The sequence below is a fragment of the Melozone crissalis genome, unplaced genomic scaffold, assembly GCF_028551555.1.
Source record: "Melozone crissalis strain CALT ecotype California unplaced genomic scaffold, PUWL_Pcris_2 ptg000485l_1, whole genome shotgun sequence".
Classification (NCBI taxonomy): Eukaryota; Metazoa; Chordata; class Aves; order Passeriformes; family Passerellidae; genus Melozone; species Melozone crissalis.
Genome location: NW_026536196.1, coordinates 71,281 through 92,631, shown reverse-complemented (window position 1 = coordinate 92,631; position 21,351 = coordinate 71,281). Strand labels below are relative to the sequence as shown.

The window sequence follows — 21,351 nt, the reverse complement described above, 5'->3', positions numbered from 1 at the left end:
AATGCAGGAAGGCTCTGGCTGCTGAGGTGGCACCACGAGCCTGTCCCCAGGCGGGTGACACCGCGGGGAGGGGGGGACACGGCCCTGGTGACACCGACGGGTCCTGCCAGGCCTTGGGGACAGCGGGGTGACAGCCCCGAGGGCAGGCTGGGGACATTAGGGACACTGCCCGGGCTGGAGAGGGGACACTGGGGACATTGGGGACATGGGGACGGGACATTGGGGACACAGGAGACATAGAGACGCGGTCAGGGGGACACTGGGGACATTGGGGACATGGGGACAGCGGGGTCTGGGACACTGGGGACACAGGGGATGGGACATTGGGGACACTGGGGGTTCACTGGGGACATTGGGGATGGAACACTGGGGACATGGGGACACCGAGGACATGGGGGCAGCGGGGTCAGGGATGCTGGGGACACAGGGACAGGGACACTGGGGACATTGGGGACATGGAGACAGCAGGGTCAGGGACACTGGGGGTGGGACATTGGGGACAGAAGGGCCATAGAGACATTGGGGTCAGGGGGACATGGGGACAGGGACACTTGGGATGGGACATTGGGGACAGTGGGGACAGTGGGGACAGGGGCACTGGGGACACTGGGGGGACACTGGGGACATTGGGGACACTGGAGAGACACGGGGACACACACAGGGGTCAGTGCCCGCGGGCCGGTGGCAGCGGGAGGACCCCGGTGACAATGGCGGTGACAATGGCCGTGACAATGGCGGTGACAATGGTGACACTGACGGTGACGATGCCGCGGCCGCCGCGCGGGGGCGCCCCGGAGCAGGGGGGGCTGCAGGGGACACCTGGGGGGGGGCGAGAGGGGCGACCCTCAGGGGCTGCACCCCCAAACCCCACAGAGACCCCCGAGAAACCCCAAATCCCACAGAGAGATCCCCCAAGAGACCCGAAATCCTACAGAGACCCCAAATCCCATAGAGAAACCCCAAATCCCACAGAGACCCCACAAAGACCCCAAACCCCACAGAGACCCCCAGGAGAGACCCCAAATCCCACAGAGAGACCCCACAGAGACCCGAAATCACACAGAGAGACCCTAAATCCTACAGAGACCCCCCCCCAGAGAGACCCCAAATCCCACAGAGAGATCCCAAATCCTACAAAGACCCCCACAGAGACTCCAAATCCCACAGAGACCCCCGAGAGACCCCAAATCTCACAGAGGTCCCACACAAAGACCCCAAATTTCCCCGAGACCCCAAATCCCACAGAGACCCCAGAGACTCCAAATCCTACAGAGACACCCCAAATCCTATTGAGATCCCCCCAGGAGAGACCCCAAATTCCACAGAGACCCCAAATCCCACAGAGACCCCAAATCCCACCGAGACCCCGAATCCTACAGAGATCCCACAGAGAGACGCTAAATCTCACGGAGATCCCAAATACTACAGAGACCCCAAATCCTACAGAGAGACCCCAAATCCTATTGAGACCTTCCCCAGAGACCCCAAATCCCACAGAGACCCCAGAGACTCCAAATCCTACAGAGACACCCCAAATCCTATTGAGATCCCCCCAGGAGAGACCCCAAATTCCACAGAGACCCCAAATCCCAGAGAGACCCCCGAGAGAGACCCCAAATCCTACAGAGAGACCCCACAGAGACCCGAAATCACACAGAGAGACCCCAAATCCTACAGAGAGACCCCAAATACTACAGAGACCTTCCCCAGAGACCCCAACGCCTACAGAGACCCCAAATCCCCCCGAGACCCCAAATCCTACAGAGATCCCAGAGACCCCAAATCCCACAGATACTCCATAGAGACCCCAAATCCCACAGAGAGACCCCAAATCCCAGAGAGACCTCCGAGAGAGACCCCAAATCTCACAGAGAGACCCCAAATCCCACGGAGACCCCACAGCGACCCCAAATCCCACGGAGACCCCCCCCAGATCCCATCAAGCCCCCAGACCCAACACTGGGGGAGGGGCTCGGGGGTGTTCCTGGGGGTCCCGGGGCTCTCGGGGGATTTTCGGGGGTCCCGGGGGTCTCGGTGGTCCCGGGGTGTTCCTGGGGGTCCCGGGGGTGTCCCCGGGGGTCTCACCGGGTGCCACCCGCAGTGTCACGGTGCCACACGCGCAGTCGCTGTCCCCCACCAGCAGACACGTGAAGATGCCACTGTCCCCTCCGCTCACGTCCCGCAGCTCCAGCGACACCGGGGCGACATCGGCGGCGACATCGGCGGCGACATCGGCGGCGACACCAGGTGCCACCAGCGCGGCCCTGGCGCCGTACGGGGGGTGGCACCGAGGGGGACCCCGGCCCCTGGCGCACACGGGGACAGCGGGGACAGCGGGGTCACCCCCGCGGTGCCACCAGCGCACTGTCACCAGCCGGCCCAGGGGCGCGCCCGCCGCGGGACAGCGCAGGGTGACACTGGAGCCCCGAGTGGCGTTGGTCACCGCCAGGCCACCGTGAGGGCTGCGACAGTGCTGGCACCCCCCCCGCGGGGCCACCGGCACCTGGGGACAACGCGGGTGTCACAGCGGGGGTGGCACCGGAGCCGTGGTGGCGCTGGGGACAGCGAGGACAGGTGGGAGGGGTCTATGAGGGGACCCTGGAGGTGTCACTGTCGCATGGGAGGGGGTGACACTGCTGGGGGACACTCGGGGACAGCCAGCAACTCCGGACAGGGGCGGCGACAGCGATGGGGACAGGGATGGGGACAGGACAGCGACATCCCCCCAGTTCCGAGCCCTGCAGCCCCTCCGGCTCCCCCGCACCCCCAAATCCCGCCCCCTGTGAGCCCCCAGACCACCGAATCCCCAAGACCCCCAAGCCCCCCCCCCTCAATCCCGGCACCCTCAGTTCCGCTCCCAGACCCCCAAAACACCCCTGAACCCACAAACCCCACAGACCCCGAACCCCCCTCCCAAACCCCCCTGGAACCCCCAGAACCTCCTGAACCCCAAACCCCCCAGAACCCCCCTGGACTTCCCCAGAACCCCCTGAAACCCAAAACCGACAGACCCCGAAACTCCTGAACCCCACAAAACCCCCCACAAAACCCCAAACCGCACAGACCCTGAACACCCCCGAAACCCCTTTGGGCCCCCCCAGAACCCCCAAACCCCACAGACCCCGGAGCCCCCGGAACTCCTTGAACCCCAAACCCACAGACCCTGAATCCCTCTGGACCCCCCCCCCCCCAAAACCCCCAACCCCCGAGCCCCCCAAACCCCCCTGAACCCCCTGAACTCCAAACCCCACAGACCCCCAATCCCTCTGAACCCCCCCTGAACCTCCTGAACCCCACAGACCCTGAACCCCCAGAACCCCAAATCCCACAGACCCCGGACCCCTCTGAACCTCCAGAACGCCCAAACCCCCCTGGACGCCCCCAGACCCCGAACCCCACAGACCCAGAACACTCCCCAAATCCCCCTGAACCCCCCTAGAGCCCCAAACCCCACAGACCCCGAACCCCCCCGGGCCCCCCCCAAAACCCCCTGAACCCCAAATCCCACAGACCCCGAACCCCCCCGGAACCTCTGGACCCCCCCCCGGAATCCTCTGAACCCCAAACCCCAGAGACCCCGGGACCCCCTGAACCCCCAAAACCCCCCTGCACTCCCCAGAACCCCCCCGAACCGCCAAACCCCCCCTGAACCCCAAACCCCACAGACCCCGAACCCCCCCGGGACCCCCCAAAACCCCCTGAACCCCAAATCCCACAGACCCCAAACCCCCTGAACCCTCCCAGAGCCCCCCAACCCCTCTGGACCCCCCACAGCCCCCAGAACCCCAAACCCCCCGAGCCCCCCCAAACCCACCGGGGGTCCCCAGGGCCGCCCCCAGCCCCAGGGGCAGCAGCAGCAGCTCCCACATGGCCCCGGGGGGACACACGGGGGACACGCGGGTGACACCGCCGGCCGCGGGGGGGACACGGGGGGGTCACAGGGCCCGGCCCTGCCACGTGGCGGCCGCTCCTCCCCGCGGGCCGGCCGCAATGTCCCCAAATGTCCCCAAATGTCCCCGAATGGCCCCGCGGGTGTCCCCACGCCAGCCCCGGCCAAGTGCTGGGGTCACCTCCTGTGTCACTGTCACCCCCATGTCCCCACAAAGTGTCCCCATGTCCCATCCAGGGTGTCCCTGCCACGCCCGTGTCCCCTCAAAGTGTCGCCATATCCCCCCAGAGTGTCCCCGTGTCCCTGTCAGGGTGTCCTTGTCACCTCCATGTCCCTCCAAAGTGTCCCCATGTCCCATCCAGGGTGTCCCTGCCATGCAGAGTGTCCCCGTGTCCCTGTCAGGGTGTCCTTGTCACCGCCATGTCCCACCCCTGAGTGTCCCCGTGTCCCATCCAGGGTGTCCCTGCCACCCCCATGTCCCAGTCAGTGTCACCCCCATGTCCCCCACAGGGTGTCCCCCCCTCCTCAGGGTTTTTCTGTCACCCCCCTGTCCCCCCAAACTGTCCCTGTGTCCCATCCAGGGTGTCCCTGTCACCCCCATGTCCCCCCTGGCTGTGTCCCCCCCCTCCCATCCTGTCCCTGTCTCCCCCCCAGTTGTCCCCATGTCCCCTCGAAGTGTCCCCACGTCCATCCAGGCTGCTCCTGTCACCCCCATGTCCCTCCCAAGTTGTCCCCATGTCCCCCCAGGGCTGTCCCCACCCTCCTCCGTGTGTCCCCACCCCCGATATCACACAGGGCGGGGGTTGAACAACCCAACCCCCCTCCCCCCAAAACCCCCCCCGGACCCCCCCAGTGTCCCCCCCCCATTGTCACCCCCTCCCGGTGTCACCGGACGCTCCCGCCCTCCTCGGGAAAGCCACGCCCGGATCTCTCAAGTGCCGCCGCTTTATTGTGGAGGGCGGGGGGGACCCTGGGGGACCCCCCCCCCCCATCCTGTGCCCCCCCCTCAGTCCTGCAGGTTGCGGAACGCCGCCACCATCTCCTCCTGCAGCTGCGCGTAGCACGCCAGGATGCGCTGCTCGCCGTCCTTCACCGGGTCCTGGGGACACGGGGACACCGTGGGACACCGGGGGTGGCACCGTCAGAACCCCCCCGGGCCACCCACATTGAGATTCGTGTGGGATCCCCCCAAAAAGATCTACCTGGGACCCCCCAAATGGGGTCACACCCCTCGCTCTGATGGTCACAAGGGACATGGGGGACACGGGGGGGACATGGGGGTGTCACCGTCAGAGCCACAATGGGGTGTCCCCAAACCCCCCTGAGTCACCCACATTGAGATTCGTGTGGGACCCTCCCAAAAAATCCACCTGGGATTTATTGTGGGACCCCCCAAACGGGGTCACAGCCCCCCCTGTTCTGATGGTCACAAGGGACATGGGGACACGGGGGGACACGGGGGGGTGTCACCATCAGAGCCACATTGGGGTGTCCCCAAACCCCCCCGGAATTCCCCCCCGGAACCCCTGGACCCCCAACCCCCCTGAACCCCCCCTGAACCCCAAACTCCACAAACCCCCCCGGGTCACCCACATTGAGATTTGTGTGGGATCCCCCCAAAAAATCCACCTGGGATTTATTGTGGGACCCCAAATGGGTCACACGGCCCCCCGTTCTGATGGTCAGGTCACAAGGGACATGGGGACACGGGGGGACACGGGGGTGGCACCATCAGAACCCCCCCGGGCCACCCACATTGAGATTCGTGTGGGATCCCCCCCCAAAATATCTACCTGAGACCCCCAAATGGGGTCACGGCCCCTGTTCTGATGGTCACAAGGGACATGGGGACACGGGAGGGACATGGGGGTGTCACCGTCAGAGCCACATTGGGGTGTCCCCAAACCCCCCTGAGTCACCCACATTGAGATTCGTGTGGGACCCCCCCCCAAAAAATCCACCTGTGCCCCCGAACCCCCCTTAACCCTCCCCCAGGACCCCCAAACCCCCTTTAAAATCCCCCAGGACCCCCAAACCCCCGCCTTAACCCTCCCCCAGGACCCCCAAACTCCCCCTTAACTCTTCCCTAGGACCCCCAAATCCCCCCTTAATTCAGCCTAGGACTCCCCCATGGGGGTCTCTGCCCCCAAACCCCCCCTTAACCCACTCCTAGGACCCCCAAACCCCCTTTAACCCTCCCGTGGGACCCCCAAACTCCCCTTTAAAATTCCCCAGGACCCCCAAATCCCCCCTTAACCCTCCCGTGGGACCCCCAAACTCCCCTTTAAAATTCCCCAGGACCCCCAAATCCCCCCTTAACCCTCCCCTGGGACCCCCAGACCCCCTTGAACGCCCCCAAAAAACCCCCCACCTGGAACTTCATGGCGCTCAGGCGGTACAGGATGTCGCCGAGCCCCTCGCGGATGGTGGCCCAGGTGACACGCTGCTCCTCGGGCCCCGCGCCCTCCACCGCCCCCCGCGCCAGCTCGTAGAAGGTGACCAGGTTCTGCAGCATGCCCACGGTCTTGTAGAACGGGCAGAACCTGGGGGGGGTCACGATGGGGGGGTTTGGGGGTGTCAGAGAGGGAATTTGGGGAGTTTGCGGGGAGTTTGGGGGGTCAGGAGGGAGTTAGGGGGGATTAGGGGGTGTCAGAGTGCAGCATGGCCACGGTCTTGTAGAAGGGGCAGAACCTGGGGGGGCCCGGGGGGGTCACGATGGGGGGGGGGGGGGTTTGGGGGAATTTGAGGGAGTTTGGGGTGTCAGGGAGGGAATTTGGGGGGGGGGGTTTGAGGGGAGTTTGGGGTGTCAGAATTGGGTTGGGGGTCTCAGGCTGCAGCATGGCCACGGTCTTGTAGAAGGGGCAGAACCTGGGGGGAGGTTGGGGGGTCAGGATAGGGGGGTTTGGGGGAGTTTGGGGGGGTTTAGGGGGGAGTTTGGGGGGTCAGAATTGGGCTGGGGCTCTGAAGATGCAGTGTGCCCATGGTCTTGTAGAAGGGGCAGAACCTGGGGGGGCCCGGGGGGTTCCAGGGTGGATGTTTTGGGGGTGTCAGGGGGGTTTGGGGGGATCAAGGTTGGGGTCAGGGTTCAGCACTCTCAGTTTTGCAGCAAGGGAGGGACCTGGATGGACCTTGGTGGGGGGGTCTCAGGGGGTCCTGGGTGTGCCCTGAGGGGTTTTGGGGGGGTCCTGGGGGGTTCAGGGTTGGGGGGTCCCAGGGGGTTCAGGGTTGGGGGTCCCAGGGGGTCCCGGTACCGGTCGTAGGCCGAGTATCCGTTCTGCTGCAGGAAATCGTCCTTGAGCAGTTTGGCCACCTCCAGTGTCACTTTGTCACCCTCGGCCAGCGACGCCTGCGGGGACAGCGCGGTCCTGGCACTGCCCAGGGGTCTCCTGAGCCCACAGAGACCGGCCCGGAGCCCAAATCCCAAAAAAACCATCGATCCCATTGATCCTATTGATCCCACAAACCCCATTGATCCCATAGATTCCATAGACACAAACCCCATCAATCCCATTGATCTCAGTGATCCCATAGATCCCATCAATCCCACAAATCCCAAAAAACCCATCGATCCCATTGATCCCACAAATCCCACAAACCCCATTGAGCTCATTGATCCCACAAACCCCATTGATCCCATAGATTCCATAGACACAAACCCCATCAATCCCACAGATCCCATCAATCCCCAAACACCGTTGATCCCATCAATCCCACAAATCCCACAAACCCCATTGATCCCAACAGTCCCACAGATCCCATAAATCCCACTGATCCCACAGATCCCATAAACCCTTGATCCCACTGATCCCATCAGTCCCACAGATCCTACAGATCCCATCAGCCCCATCAACGCCGCTGATCCCATTGATCCCATAAACCCTCAATCCCATCGATCCCACAGATCACATTCATCCCACAGATCTCATAAATCCCATCAATCCCACAAACTCCATCGATCTCACTGATCCCATTGATCCCATAGATCTCATTCATCCCACAGATCCCATTGATCCCATAGATCCCATCCGTCTCACCAATCCCATAAATCCCAGGCCTTCCCCACGAGCTGCACGATCTCAGCCAGCTCCTCCTCCTCCTGCAGGGTCCCACATCCCACATCTCACATCCCAGACCCTACAAACTCCACACACCTCACATCCTACACCCCATATCTCACATCCCAGGCCCCATAAGCCCCCCAAACCCCACAAATCCCCTAAAAGCACCTTCTCCACGAGCTGCACCATCTCGGCCAGCTCCTCCTCCTCCTGCAGGGTCCCGTATCCCATACCCCATATCTCACATCCCACACTTCACATCTCACATCCCAGACCCATATCCCATATCCCACACCCCATATCTCACATCCCAGACCCCCCAAACCCCACAAACCCCAATCCCAGACCCTCCCCACGAGCTGCACGATCTCAGCCAGCTCCTCCTCCTCCTGCAGGGTCCCATATCCTGTGTACCCCAAACTCCACAGACCGCATATTCCAGACCCCATATCTCACATTCTACACCCCATATCTCACATCCCAGACCCCACAGACCCCCCAAACCTTACAATCCCACCTTCCCCTCAAGCTGCACGATCTCAGCCAGCCCCTCCTCCTCCTGCAGGGTCCCATATCCCATACCCCGTATCTCACATCCCAGACCCCATCTCTCACATCCCAGACCCATATCCCATATCCCACACCCCATATCTCACATCCCAGACCCCATAGACCCCCCCAAACCTTACAATCCCACCTTCCCCACGAGCTGCACCATCTCAGCCAGCTCCTCCTCCTCCTGCAGGGTCCCATGTCCTGTGTACCCCAAACTCCACAGACCGCATATTCCAGACCCCATATCTCACATTCTACACCCCACATCTCACATCCCAGACCCCACATCCCACATTTGATATCTCACATCCCAGACCTCATAAGCCCCCCCAAAACCTCCAAATCCCAATCCCAGGCCTTCCCCACGAGCTGCACGATCTCGGCCAGCTCCTCCTCCTCCTGCAGGATGCCACATCCCACACTTCATATCCCACATCCTGGACCCCATATCTCACATCCCAGACCCTGACCACACATCCCAGACCCCATAAGCCCCCCAAACCCCACAAACCCCAATCCCAGACCTTCCCCACGAGCTACACGATCTCGGCCAGCTCCTCCTCCTCCTGCAGAGTCCCATATCCCATATTCCAGACCCCATATCCCACATCCCACACCCATATCCCATATCCCACACCCCATATCTCACATCCCAGACCCCATAAGCCCCCCAAACCTCACAAACCCTACAATCCCACCTTCCCCACGAGCTGCACCATCTCGGCAAGCTCCTCCTCCCCCTGCAGGGTCCCACATTCCGTATCTCACATCCCACACCCATATCCCATATCGCACACCCCATATCTCACATCCCAGACCCCATAAGCCCCCCGAACCCCACAAACCCCAATCCCAGACCTTCCCCACGAGCTGCACGATCTCGGCCAGCTCCTCCTCCTCCTGCAGGATGCGCCGGGCGCGGTCTCTCAGCGCGGGCAGCTCGGGGTGGGCGCGCTCGTAGTGCGGCTCGAGGGCGCGCAGGTACCGCGAGTACGAGATCAGCCAGTTCACCGACGGGAAGTGCTTGCGCTGCGCCAGCTTCTTGTCCAGCCCCCAGAACACCTGCGGTGTCACCAGTGTCACCCATCCTGTCCCCGAGTTTCTTATCCCCATGGAACACCTGCCAGTGTCACCCGTGCGTCACCCAGCATCTCCCTGTGTGTCCCTGCGCTTCTTGTCCAGCCCCCAGAACACCTGCAGTGTCATCCAGGCTGTCCCCAAGTTTCAGGTCCAGCCCCTGAGCGCCTGTGACACCAGGAATGTCATCACCATGTCCTCACCCAGGTGTCACTGTCACCATCTCCCTGTCCCTGTGCCCCTGTCCCCTCCAGGGTGTCCCTGTCCCAGGTATGGCGACATCCTGTCCCTGCCATGTCCCCTCCCCCGGTGTGTCCCTGTCCCATTCACGCCCCCCCCCCCCCCACTGTCCCCTGTGTCCCCTGTCAGTGTCCCCATTGTCCCTGCTGTCCCCAGTGTCCCTGCTGTCCCCAGTGTCCCCTGTGAGTGTCCCCGCTGTCCCCTCACCTGCACGATGCCCAGCGTGGCCGAGGTGACAGGATCCGAGAAGTCCCCTCCGGGTGGGGACACCCTGTGGGGAGGGGGGGTCGAGGTGAGATGGGGGTGCACATGGGTGTCCCTCCGCCCTTGTCCCCTCCCTATCCCCCCCTGGGGACATGGGGACACAGGGACACGGGGAACACACGGGGACATTCACGGGGACATGGAGACACTCACATGGACATTCACGAGAACACTCGGGGGGACACTGGGACAGGGGACACAGGGACATGGGGACACAGGGACAGGGGACACAGGGACAGGGGACACAGGGACATGGGGACACAGGTGGCACTCACGCCCCGACGATGCTGACGCTGCCCTCGCGCTCGGGGCTGCCCAGGCACCGCGCCCGCCCCGCGCGCTCATAGAACGAGGCCAGGCGGGCACCGAGGTACGCGGGGTACCCGCTGTCTGTGGGGACACGGCTGTCACCTCACTGTCACCTCCCTGTCACCTCCTGTCATTGCCCTGTCACCTCACTGTCACCCCCAGTACCCGCTGTCTGTGGGGACACGGCTGTCACCTCACTGTCACTTCCCTGTCACCTCCTGTCATTGCCCTGTCACCTCACTGTCACCCCCAGTACCCGCTGTCTGTGGGGACACGGCTGTCACCTCACTGTCACCTCCCTGTCACCTCCTGTCATTGCCCTGTCACCTCACTGTCACCCCCAGTACCCGCTGTCTGTGGGGACACGGCTGTCACCTCACTGTCACCTCCCTGTCACCTCCTGTCATTGCCCTGTCACCTCACTGTCACCCCCAGTACCCGCTGTCTGTGGGGACACGGCTGTCACCTCACTGTCACCTCCCTGTCACCTCCTGTCATTGCCCTGTCACCTCACTGTCACCCCCAGTACCCGCTGTCTGTGGGGGGACACAGCTGTCACCTCATTGTCACCCCCTGGGACACTGCTGTCACCTCCCTGTCACCACTGTCACCCGCCGGTACTCGCTGTCTGTGGGGACACAGGGCTGTCACCGCCCTGTCACCGCCCTGTCACCTCCCAGGACACCACTGTCACCCCCCAGTACATGCCACCTCTGAGGACACAGCTGTCACTGCCTTGTCACAGCCCCGTCACCCCGCAGTTTTTGGGGTCTCTCCCACCCCCACCCTGGTGTTTTTGGGGTCTCCCTCATGCCCACCCCCCGTGTTTTGGGGTCTCACCCCTGCTCACCTCCCGGGATTTGGGGTCCACCCCACCCTCCACAGTTTTTGGGGTCTCTACCACCCCCACCCCACAGTTTTTGGGGTCTCCCCGTTGCTCCTCCAGTGTTTTGGGGTTTCCCTTCATGCCCATCTCAGGTTTTTGGGGTCTCCCCCACCCTATGTTTTGGGGTCTCCCCCGTGCCCACCCCTCACACCCCGCAGTTGTTGGGGTCTCACCCATCCCCACAACCCCTCAGTTTTTGGGGTCTCCCCCCTGCCCATTCCCGGGGTTTCTGGGGTCTCCCCCCCGCAGTTTTTGGAGGCTCCCCAGTCCAGTTTTTAGAGGCTCCCTCCCCATGTTTTAGGGTCTTCCCGCTCCGCGTTTTTGGGGTCTCCCCCATGCCCATCCCACAGTTTTTGGGGTCTCCTCCCGGTGTTTTGGGGTCTCTCCCACGCCAGGTTTTTGGGGTCTCTCCCTGCAGCCACCTCGCAGTTTTTGGGGTCTCCCCAGCCCAGGTTTTGGGGTCTCACCCGCGGGCATCTCCGCCAGGCGCCCCGAGATCTCCCTGAGCGCCTCGGCCCAGCGCGAGGTGGAGTCGGCCAGGAGGCAGCTGTGCAGCCCCATGTCCCGGAAATACTCGGCCAGCGTGATCCCTGACACGTGTGACACGGGTGTCACACGTGTGTCACACCTGTCACACCTGGCACACACCTGTCACACCCCCAGGGACAGCGTGATCCCTGCCACACGTGCGTCACGTGTGTGTCACACCTGTCACACCACCGGGGACAGCGTGATCCCTGCCACACACGTGTCACATGTGTGTCACACCCCCAGGGACAGCGTGATCCCTGCCACACGTGTGTCACATGTGTGTCACACCTGTCACACCACCGGGGACAGCGTGATCCCTGCCACACGTGTGTCACATGTGTGTCACACCTGTCACACCCCCGGGGACAGCGTGATCCCTGACACGTGTCACAGGTGTGTCACATGTGTGTCACACACCTATTACACCCCCCGGGACAGCATGATCCTTGCCACACGTGCCACACGTGTGTCACATGTGTGTCACACCTGTCACACCTGTGTCACTCACCACACACACAGAGGCACAGCATGATCCCTGCCACACGTGTGTCACACATGTGTCACACACCTGACACACCCCCAGAGACAGTGTGATCCCTGTCACACGTGTGTCACACGTGTCATACACCTGTCACACACCCAGGGACAGCCCCAGGGACAGTGTGACCCCTGCCATCTGTCACACTTGTGTAACACACCTGCCACACACCTGTCACATCCCCAGGGACAGCATGATCCCAACCACACACATGTGTCACACACCTGTCACATCACCAGGGACAGCCCCAGCCCTGTCACACACCCGTGTGCTCATTAATTTCCGTGTCCTTGTCACACACACACGTGTCTCTGTGCCCCCGTGTCCCCGTCACACGTGTTCCTCTCCCCACCGTGTCCCTCCATGTCCCCATGTGTCCCTGTCCCCCTGTGTCTACCCATGTCCCCATGTCCCTGTCACACACACACGTGTCCCTGTCCCCTCCATGTCCCTGTGCCCCTGTGTCCCCCATGTCCCTGTCACACACACCTGTGTCCCCCATGTCCCTGTCACACACATGTGTGTCCCCCATGTCCCCATGTCCCCATGTCCCTCTATTCCCCCATGTCCCCGTCACACACACACGTGTCCCTGTCCCCCCCAGGTCCCTGTGTCCCCATGTCCCCCCATGTCCCCGTCACACACACATGTCCCTGTCCCCCCATGTCCCCCAGTGTCCCCTCCATGTCCCCGTGTCCCTGTCCTCCCAGTATCCCCCAATGTCCCCGTGTCCCTGTCACACACACACGTGTCCCTGTGCTCCGCCCAGTGTCCCCAGTGTCCCCACCGGTGTAGATGGAGGCCTCTCGGGCAGCCACGGGCATGTTGGACGTGTTGGCCACGAGCGTCGTGCGCTTCATGATGGACTCGGAGCGGCCACCGACCTCCATGGTCAGCTGGGGACAGCAGTGTCACACTGTCACCACGTGTCACCACCCTGTGACACCTCCTGTCACCCCTGTGGCACCATGGGACAGCCTTGCCTCCCCAATGTCCCCCCATGCCCCCCTGTGTCCCAGTGCCACCCCCTCTCCCAATGCCATCCCAATGTCCCTCCCATGTCCCTGCATCCTGCCGTGTCCCAGTGTCACCCTGATGTTCCACCATGTCCCATGTCCCTGTGTCACCTCAGGAAAATCCCTGAGGACTCTCCATGAACATCCGTGTCACTGCCACCCCGATGTCCCCGATGTCCCAGCTGTCCTGGTGTCCAGTGTCGCCGTGTCACCTCGGGGAAGTCCCATGAACACCCGTGTCACTGCCACCCCCCCCGCCACCCCCATGTTCCGCTGTGCCACAGTGCCACCCCAATGTCCCCATGTTCCCCGGATGTCCCAGTGTCCGATGTCCCCATGTCACCTCGGGCAACCCCTTGAGGACTCTCCATGAACACCCGTGTCATTGTCACTGCCATGCCACCCCGATGTCCCCAATGGCCTGGTGTCCCCCCGATGTCCCAGTGTCCCGTGTCCCTGTGTCACTTCAGGGAAGTCCCTAGAACTCTCCATGAACATCCGTGTCACTGCAACCCCTCTGCCACCCCGATGTCCCCATGTCCCGGCTGTCCCAGTGTCTGATGTCCCTATGTCACCTTGGGGAAGTCCCACGAACACCAGTGTCACTGTCACTCTGATGTCTCCCCGTGTCCCCACGTCCCGGTGCCACCCCGATGTCCCGGCTGTCCCGATGCCCTCAATATCCCGAAGCCCCCCGGCTGTCCCGATGTCCCCCGGCTGTCCCGATGTCCCCAGGCAGTCCCGAAGCCCCCCGGCTGTCCCGGTGTCCCTGGCTGTCCCAGTGTCCCCCTGCTGTCCCGGTGTCCCCGGGCTGTCCCGATGTCCCCAATATCCCGATGTCCCTGGCTGTCCCGATGTCCCCCGGCTGTCCCGGTGCCCGGCGCGGCGCTGTCACCTCGGGGAAGTCCCGCAGCACCTCGGACATTTCGTTGCCGCGCTCCCCGCAGCCCACGTAGACGATGACATCGCTGTTGGAGTACTTGGACAGCGACTGCGAGATCACCGTCTTCCCGCAGCCGAACGCGCCCGGGATGGCCGTGGTGCCGCCCTGCACGCACCTGGTGACAAGGTGACACGGCACGGCGGTGGTGGCACTGCGGTGACACCCCGTGCCTGTCCCCATGGCAGTGCCCAGCCCTGTCCCTGCGCCAGCCCCGTCCTGTCGCTGTTTCCCGCCCCATCTCTGTCCCCAAATCCAACTCTCCTTGTACCCATCTCTGTCCCCATCCCTGTCCCCATAGCCATCTCTGCTGTCCCCATCCTTGTCCCCATTCCTGTCTCCAAATTCATCTCGCCCTGTCCCCATCCCTGTCCCCAAATCTATCTCTGCCTCTCCATATCACTGTCCCTATCCTTGTCCCCAAATCCAACTCTCCTTGTCCCCATCGCTGTCCTCAAATCCATTTCTGCCTGTCTCCATCCCTGTCCCCATTCCTGTCCCCAAATCCAGCTCTGCCTGTCCCCATCCCTGTCTCCATCACTGTCTGCATTCCTGTCCCCATTCCTGTCCCCAAATCCATCTGTCCCTTTCCCCATCCCTGTCCCCAAATTCATGGCTGCCTGTCCCCATCCGTGTCTCCAAATTCATCTCTGCCTGTCCCTATCACTGTCCCCATCCCTGTCCCCAAATCCAACTTTCTCTGTCCCTAAATCCATCTCTCCCTGTCCCCTTTCCTGTCCTCAACTTCATCTTTCCCTGCCCCCAATCCCATCCCTGTCCCTGTCCTTGTCCCTATCCCTGTCCCAATCCCGCTCCCTACAGGAACAGTGCACCCCCCCAGTTCCAATCCCCATCCCAATCCCAATCCCCATCCCAATCCCGATCCCCAGTCCCGATCCTGATCCCAGTCCCAATCCTGATCCCGTTCCCTACAGGAACAGTGCACCATCCCAATCCCAATCCCGATCCCAGTCACGAGCCCTGTCACGATCCCATTCCCGATCCCCATCTCAATCCCAATCCCGTTCCCGGTCCCGTTCCGTACGGGAAGAGCGCGTCCAGGACCCTCTGGCCGGTCAGCAGGGGGTGATTGGCCGGGAGCTTCTCGGCCACGGGCCGGACCTGCCGGACCGGCCACACCTGGATCATGGAGAGCGGCTCACGGACGCCCTGGAACTCCAGCTCCAGCACCACGTCCTGCGGGATCGGCGGGGATCAGCCCGGACTGGCCGGGGATCAGCCCGGGATCAACCCGGGATCAACCCAGGATCAGCTCGGGACACCCTGCCCGGCCCCCACCCCGCCTATCCCGATCCCAATGATCCCGATCCTGATCCCGACCCCGATCCCGCTGATCCCGGCCCTGCTCCCCCTGATCCCAATCCTGATCCCGACCCCAATCCTGTTAATCCCAATGATCCCGACCCAGATCCCGCTGATCTCAATGATCCCCATCCTGATCCCGACCCCACTCCTGCTGATCCCAATGATCCCGCTGATCCCAATCCCATTGTTCCCAATGATCCCGACCCCAATCCTGCTGATCCCGACCCCACTCCCGCTGATTTCAATGATCCCGATCCCAACCCTGCTCCCACTGATCCAAATGATCCCCATCCTGATCCTGCCCCCAATCCCGCTAATTCCGACTCCGATCCCACTGATCCCGACCCCGCTCCCTCTGATCCAAATGATCTCGATCCTGATCCCAACCCCAATCCCACTGACGCTGCTGGATCCAATGATCCCGATCCCACTGATCCTGACCCCGCTGATCCCAACGATCCCACTGATCCCGACCCCAATCCCGCTGATTCCGATCCCAATCCTGCTGATCCCAACCCCGCTCTGGCTAATCCAAATAATCCTTATCCTGATCCCAGTCCCAATCCCGCTATTCTCAACCGCGATCCCGCTGACGCCGCTGGTCCCAATGATCCTGATCCCGATTCCGAGCCCGATCCCGTTGATCCCAACGATCCCAACCCTGATCCCACTGATTCCGATCCCAATCCCGCTGATCCCAACGATCCCAATCCTGCTGATCGCAATTATCCCGATCCTGATCCCGATCCCACTGATCCTGATCCCAATCCTGCTGATCCCGACCCCGCTCCCACTGATCCAAACGATCCCCATCTCAGTCCCGGTGCCGCTCACCGTCACTCGGTAGTGCCCGGGGGGCGCGATGTAGGTGACGGTGCCGCGGCTGCGGGGCGGGACCATCAGCCGGTGCTGCAGCAGCGAGTTCTCCGCCACCGAGCCGTAAATGTCCCCTCCCGTCACGTGGCTCCCGACCTGGCGACACCGCGGCGACACCGTCAGAGACCCCCGGGGGGCTCCGCGCCCCCCGCCCCCGCTGCCGGGACAACGGCGGTGACCGTGTCCCGCCGTGTCGTGTGTCCCTCCTGTCCCCCGTGTGACCCGTGTCCCCATGTCCTTGTCACCTTCGTGTCCTCATGTCTCTGCATCCTAAGTGTCCCGCAATGTCCCCTGTGTCCCCCCATGTCCCTGCGGCTCTGTGACCCCCGTGTCCCCAAGTCCCCATATCCCGCCACGCCCCCCGTGTCCCCAAGTCACTGTGACCCTCGTGTCCCCGTGTGAGCCTTGTCCTCACATCCCTGCCATCTTCGTGTCCTCATGTCCCTGCATCCTCAGTGTCCCTGTGTCCCCCAATGTCCCTGTGACCCCCGTGTCCCCAAGTCTCCCATGTCCCTGTGTCCCCCATGTCCCCGGTGTCCCCCACAACCCCGTGTCTCTGTGTCCCCTCCATGTCCCCACAGCTCTGTGTCCCCCGTGTCCCCAAATCTCCCATGTCCTCTGTGTCCTCCAATGTCCCCTGTGTCCCCCCATGTCACCGCGGCTTTGTGACCCCCGTGTCCTCCATGTCGCCAATGTCCTCGCGTCCCCCCGTTCCTGTGTCCTCTCTGTCATTGCGTCCCCACCCCCTTTTTGGGGTCCCCTCCTCGGCAAGGGTGACAGGGAGGGGACAGGGAAGGACAGAAGGAGGTGACAATGGAGGATGATGTCCCGTGGCAGGGACAGGACGGGACGGAGGGGGACAAAAGGGGACAGAGGGGTTGAGGGGGACAGGGCAGGGAGGGGACAGGGAGGGGACAGAGGGGATGGCAGGACAGGACGGGGAGGGAACGAGGAGGTGACAAGAAGGGGACAAGAAAAGGGCAAGAAGGGGACGGCAGGACAGGATGGGGACGGGACAAGAAGGGGACAGGGAGGGGACAGCGAGCCCGGGAAGCCAGATGGGGAAGGGAGGACAGGACAGGGATGGGACAGAGGGACAGGACGGGGGGACAGGAAGGTGACAAGGAGGGGTCACGCACCCGGAGGTTCTTGCTGGGGACAAAGTCCCAGTCCAGGTGTCGCGGCAGCGCGGGGACATTGGTGCCCCGCGGGATGTAGATGCTGCGCGTGGCCTCGGCGATGTCGCGCAGCGGCCGCTGGATGCCGTCGAAGATGGAGCCCAGGATGCCCGGGCCCAGCTCCACCGAGAGCGGCGTCCCCGTGCGCCGAACCGGGTCCCCGACCTGCACCCCCGCTGCGGCCGCTCAGGAATGGCACCGCCAGGGACACCGGGGGACAGCGGGGACACGGGGATAGCAGGGACACGGGGACTGCAGGGACACCGGGGGACAGCGGGGACACGGGGATAGCAGGGACCGAGGGGACAGCGGGCACAGCGGGGACACGGGGACTGCAGGGACCGAGGGGACAGCGGGGACAGCGGGGGCAGCGGGGACACGGGTACTGCAGGGACCGAGGGGACAGCGGGAACACGGGTACTGCAGGGACCGAGGGGACAGCGGGAACACGGGGACTGCAGGGACCGAGGGGACTGCGGGGACACAGGGACCAGGGGAACAGCGGGGACACAGGGGGACAGCGGGGATATGGGGACCAGTGGAACAGCGTGGACGGGACGGGCTGGGTGGGACAATGCGGACACGGGGACTGCGGGGACACGAGAGGGACAGTGGGGACACGGGGGGACAGCGGGGACTGCAGGGACAGCGGGGACACGGGAACCGGGCGGGACAATGGGGACACGAGAACCAGGGGGGACACGGGGACAGCAGGGACAGGGAGGACACTGCGAGAACAGTGGGGACACGGGGAAGCCGAGGGGGACAGTGGGGACATGCGGACTGCGAGGGGGACACGGGGACCGGGGGGGATAGCGGGGACAGGGGGACAGCAGGGACACGGGGACCGGGGGGACAACGGGGACTGCGAGAGGACATGGGGACCAGGCGGGACAACAGGGACAAGAGAACCGGAGACCGCGGGGACACGGGGGGGACAACGGGGACATGGGGACTGGGGGGATAGCAGGACGGGACGGGCTGAGAGGGACACGGTGGGGACGAGGGGGGGACAGGACTGGATGAGGCACAGGGCGGGACAGGTGACAGGGAAGAACAAGACGGGGGACAGGGAGGGGACAGGGCAGGGCAGAAGGGAGGGACAAGGCAGGGGACAGGACGGGGGACAGGGAGGGGACAGAGCAGGCTGGGACAGGACAGAGGGGACAGAACAGGCTGGGACAGGACAGAAACTCAGGGGAACAAGGGAGGGGACAGCAGAGGACAACGGGGACAGGGCGGGGCGGTCGGAGGGACAGAGGGCTGGCGGGGAGGGGACATCGGGGACACTGGGGACAGGATACAGGTCTCCTCGTACACCTGCAGCGTGGCCATGTCCCCCTCGAGCCGGATGATCTCCCCCACGAGCTCCGCGTGTCCCACCCGCACCAGCTCGTACATGGCCGCGCCCGCCATGCGCGTGGCTGTCACCACTGCGGGGACATTCTGCTGCCACCCCGGCCCGGGCCACCACCGCACAGGGGACCCCCGTGTCCCCCAAGCCAGCCCCGGGGTCCCCATCCCTGTCCCCTCCCCTGCGCGTGGCTGTCACCACTGCGGGGACACTCCGCTGTCACCCCGGCCCCGGGCCATCACCCCCCTTGTCACCGGGCCAGCCCCGGGATCACCACCCCACCCGGGACATCCCTGTCCCCATCCCTGTCCCCTCCCCACCACCACCTCCGGGTACTTTCCCACGTTGTCCCCTCTCCTGTCCCCATTTTAGTGCCACAAACGCCACCGCGTCCCGATCCCTGGTTGTCCCCGTCCCGAGGGTGTCCCCACGATGTCCCCTCCTTGTTCCCAACCCCGTTCCCTCCCCATTGTCCCCTCCCCAAACGCTCCCCCCCCCATTGTCCCTTCTCCTGTCCCTCTGTCCCCATTGTCCCCTCCTGTCCCTCTGTCTCCATTGTCACCCCTCCTGTCCCTCTGTCTCCATTGTCACCCCTCCTGTCTCCTCCCTAAGTGCTCCCCCCCATTGTCCCTTCTCCTGTCCCTCTATCCCCATTGTCCCCCCCATTGTCCCATCTCCTGTCCCTCTGTCCCCATTGTCCCCCCCATTGTCCCATCTCCTGTCCCTCTGTCCCCATTGTCCCCTCCTCAGGTGCTCCCCACCTTTGTCCCCTCTCCTGTCCCTCTGTCCCCCCCCCACTGTCCCCTCTCCTGTTCCTCTGCCCCCACTGTCACCCCTGCATTGTCCCCCCCTCCTGTCCCCCTGTCCCCATTTCCCCCCCCCCCCATTGTCCCCCCTCCTGTCCCCATTAGCGCCACAAACGCCACCGTGTCCCCATCCCCTGCTGTCCCCAGGCTGTCCCCGGTGTCACCGTACCGGGCCCGGACACGCCATGCACGGCCCCCACCAGGCTCTCGCGCTCCTCCTGCCGTGTCCCCTCCATGCTGTCCCCGTGTCCCCTCCCCGCCGCGCCGCCACCGCCGTTAAATGGCCCCGGGCACCGGCGACAACCGGACAGGGCCACCACGGCAGGTGTGGCACCAATGCCGCGCCCCACCCCCGGGGACAGTGCGGGGACATTGGGGTGACAGGGCCAGCGCGGGTGTGGCACTGTGTGCAGTCAACAGCCGAGTGCCGCTGCTCCGGGTGACACCGGCAGGGCCCGGCTCAGGGTGACGGGGACACGGTGTGGGTGTCCTTGTCACCTCCCTGCCGCGTCCTTGTCACCACTTTCTCTTTGTCACCCCCACGGCTGTATCACCCCCTTTCTTTTGTCACCCTCATGGTCTTGTCACCTCCCTGCCGTGTCCTTGTTACCTCCTTCTGTCACCTCCACATCCTTGTCACCCCTTCTGTCACCTCCACGTTCTTGTCACCCCTTCTGTCACCCTCATGGCCTTGTCACCTCCCTGCCATGTCCTTTTCACCCCCTTTTGTCACCACCACGTCCTTGTCACCCCCTTCTCTTTGTCACCCCCACGTCCATGTCACCCCCTTCCTTTTGTCACCCCCACGTCCTTGTCACCCCTTCTCTTTGTCATCCTCCATGACCTTGTCACCTCCCTGTTGTGTCCCTGTCACCCCTTTCTCTTTGTCACCCCCTTGTCTTTGTCACCCCTCTTTGTCACCCCCATGGCCTTTTCATCTCCTTCCCTTTGTCACCCCGATGGCCTCATCACACCCTTCTCTTTGTCACTGCCTGTGTCCCTGTCACTTCCCTGCCGTGTCCTTGTCACCTCCTTCTCTCTGACAACACCCTTCTCCTTGTCACCCCCATGTCTTTGTCACCTTCATGGCCTTGTCACCTCCCTGCCATGTCCTTGTCACCCCTTTCTCCTTTCTATCACCTCCATGTCCTTGTCACTCCCTTCTCTCTGTCACCCCCCACATCCTTGTCACCCCCTTCCCTTTGTCACCTCATTGTGTCCTCTGCCCCCCCCCCCCAGCACCCTTGGGTGTGTCACAGCACAATTTTGGGGTCCCCCCACCATGCCCCTAATTTTGGGGCCCCTCTCCCCATTTTGGGGTGCCAACCCCATTCTTAGGGTCCCTTTTTTCCCCATTTTTGGGGTCCCCTTTTCCCCCTATTTTTTGGGTCCCACTCCCATTTTTGGGATCCCTTTTCCCATTTTTAGGGTCCCCTTTTTTCCCCATTTTTAGGGTCCCTTTTTTCCCCATTTTTAGGGTCCCACCCCCCATTTTTAGGGTCCCTTTT

The 21,351-nt window shown here is 63.2% G+C and overlaps 2 protein-coding genes across 2 annotated transcripts; one reads left to right on the top strand and one right to left on the bottom strand.

The window, feature by feature from the left end:
* Positions 1-707: 707 nt before the first annotated feature.
* On the top strand, positions 708-1,802 carry LOC128950190 (endoglucanase-like). The gene is given in 4 exon segments (XM_054295068.1): positions 708-758; positions 1,230-1,272; positions 1,275-1,396; positions 1,698-1,802. Coding segments are annotated over 4 exon segments (321 nt in total).
* A 3,093-nt stretch (positions 1,803-4,895) lies between these two features.
* Positions 4,896-20,079, bottom strand: LOC128950181 (V-type proton ATPase catalytic subunit A-like). The gene is made up of 14 exons (XM_054295056.1): positions 20,013-20,079; positions 18,988-19,116; positions 17,645-17,859; positions 16,464-16,601; positions 15,349-15,500; positions 14,259-14,421; positions 13,135-13,243; positions 11,746-11,868; positions 10,359-10,473; positions 10,027-10,090; positions 9,361-9,564; positions 7,141-7,235; positions 6,261-6,432; positions 4,896-4,988 (listed from the first exon to the last, which is right to left on the bottom strand). Exons 1-14 carry the CDS (start codon positions 20,077-20,079, stop codon positions 4,896-4,898), a joined length of 1,839 nt encoding a protein of 612 aa, XP_054151031.1.
* Positions 20,080-21,351: the final 1,272 nt, after the last annotated feature.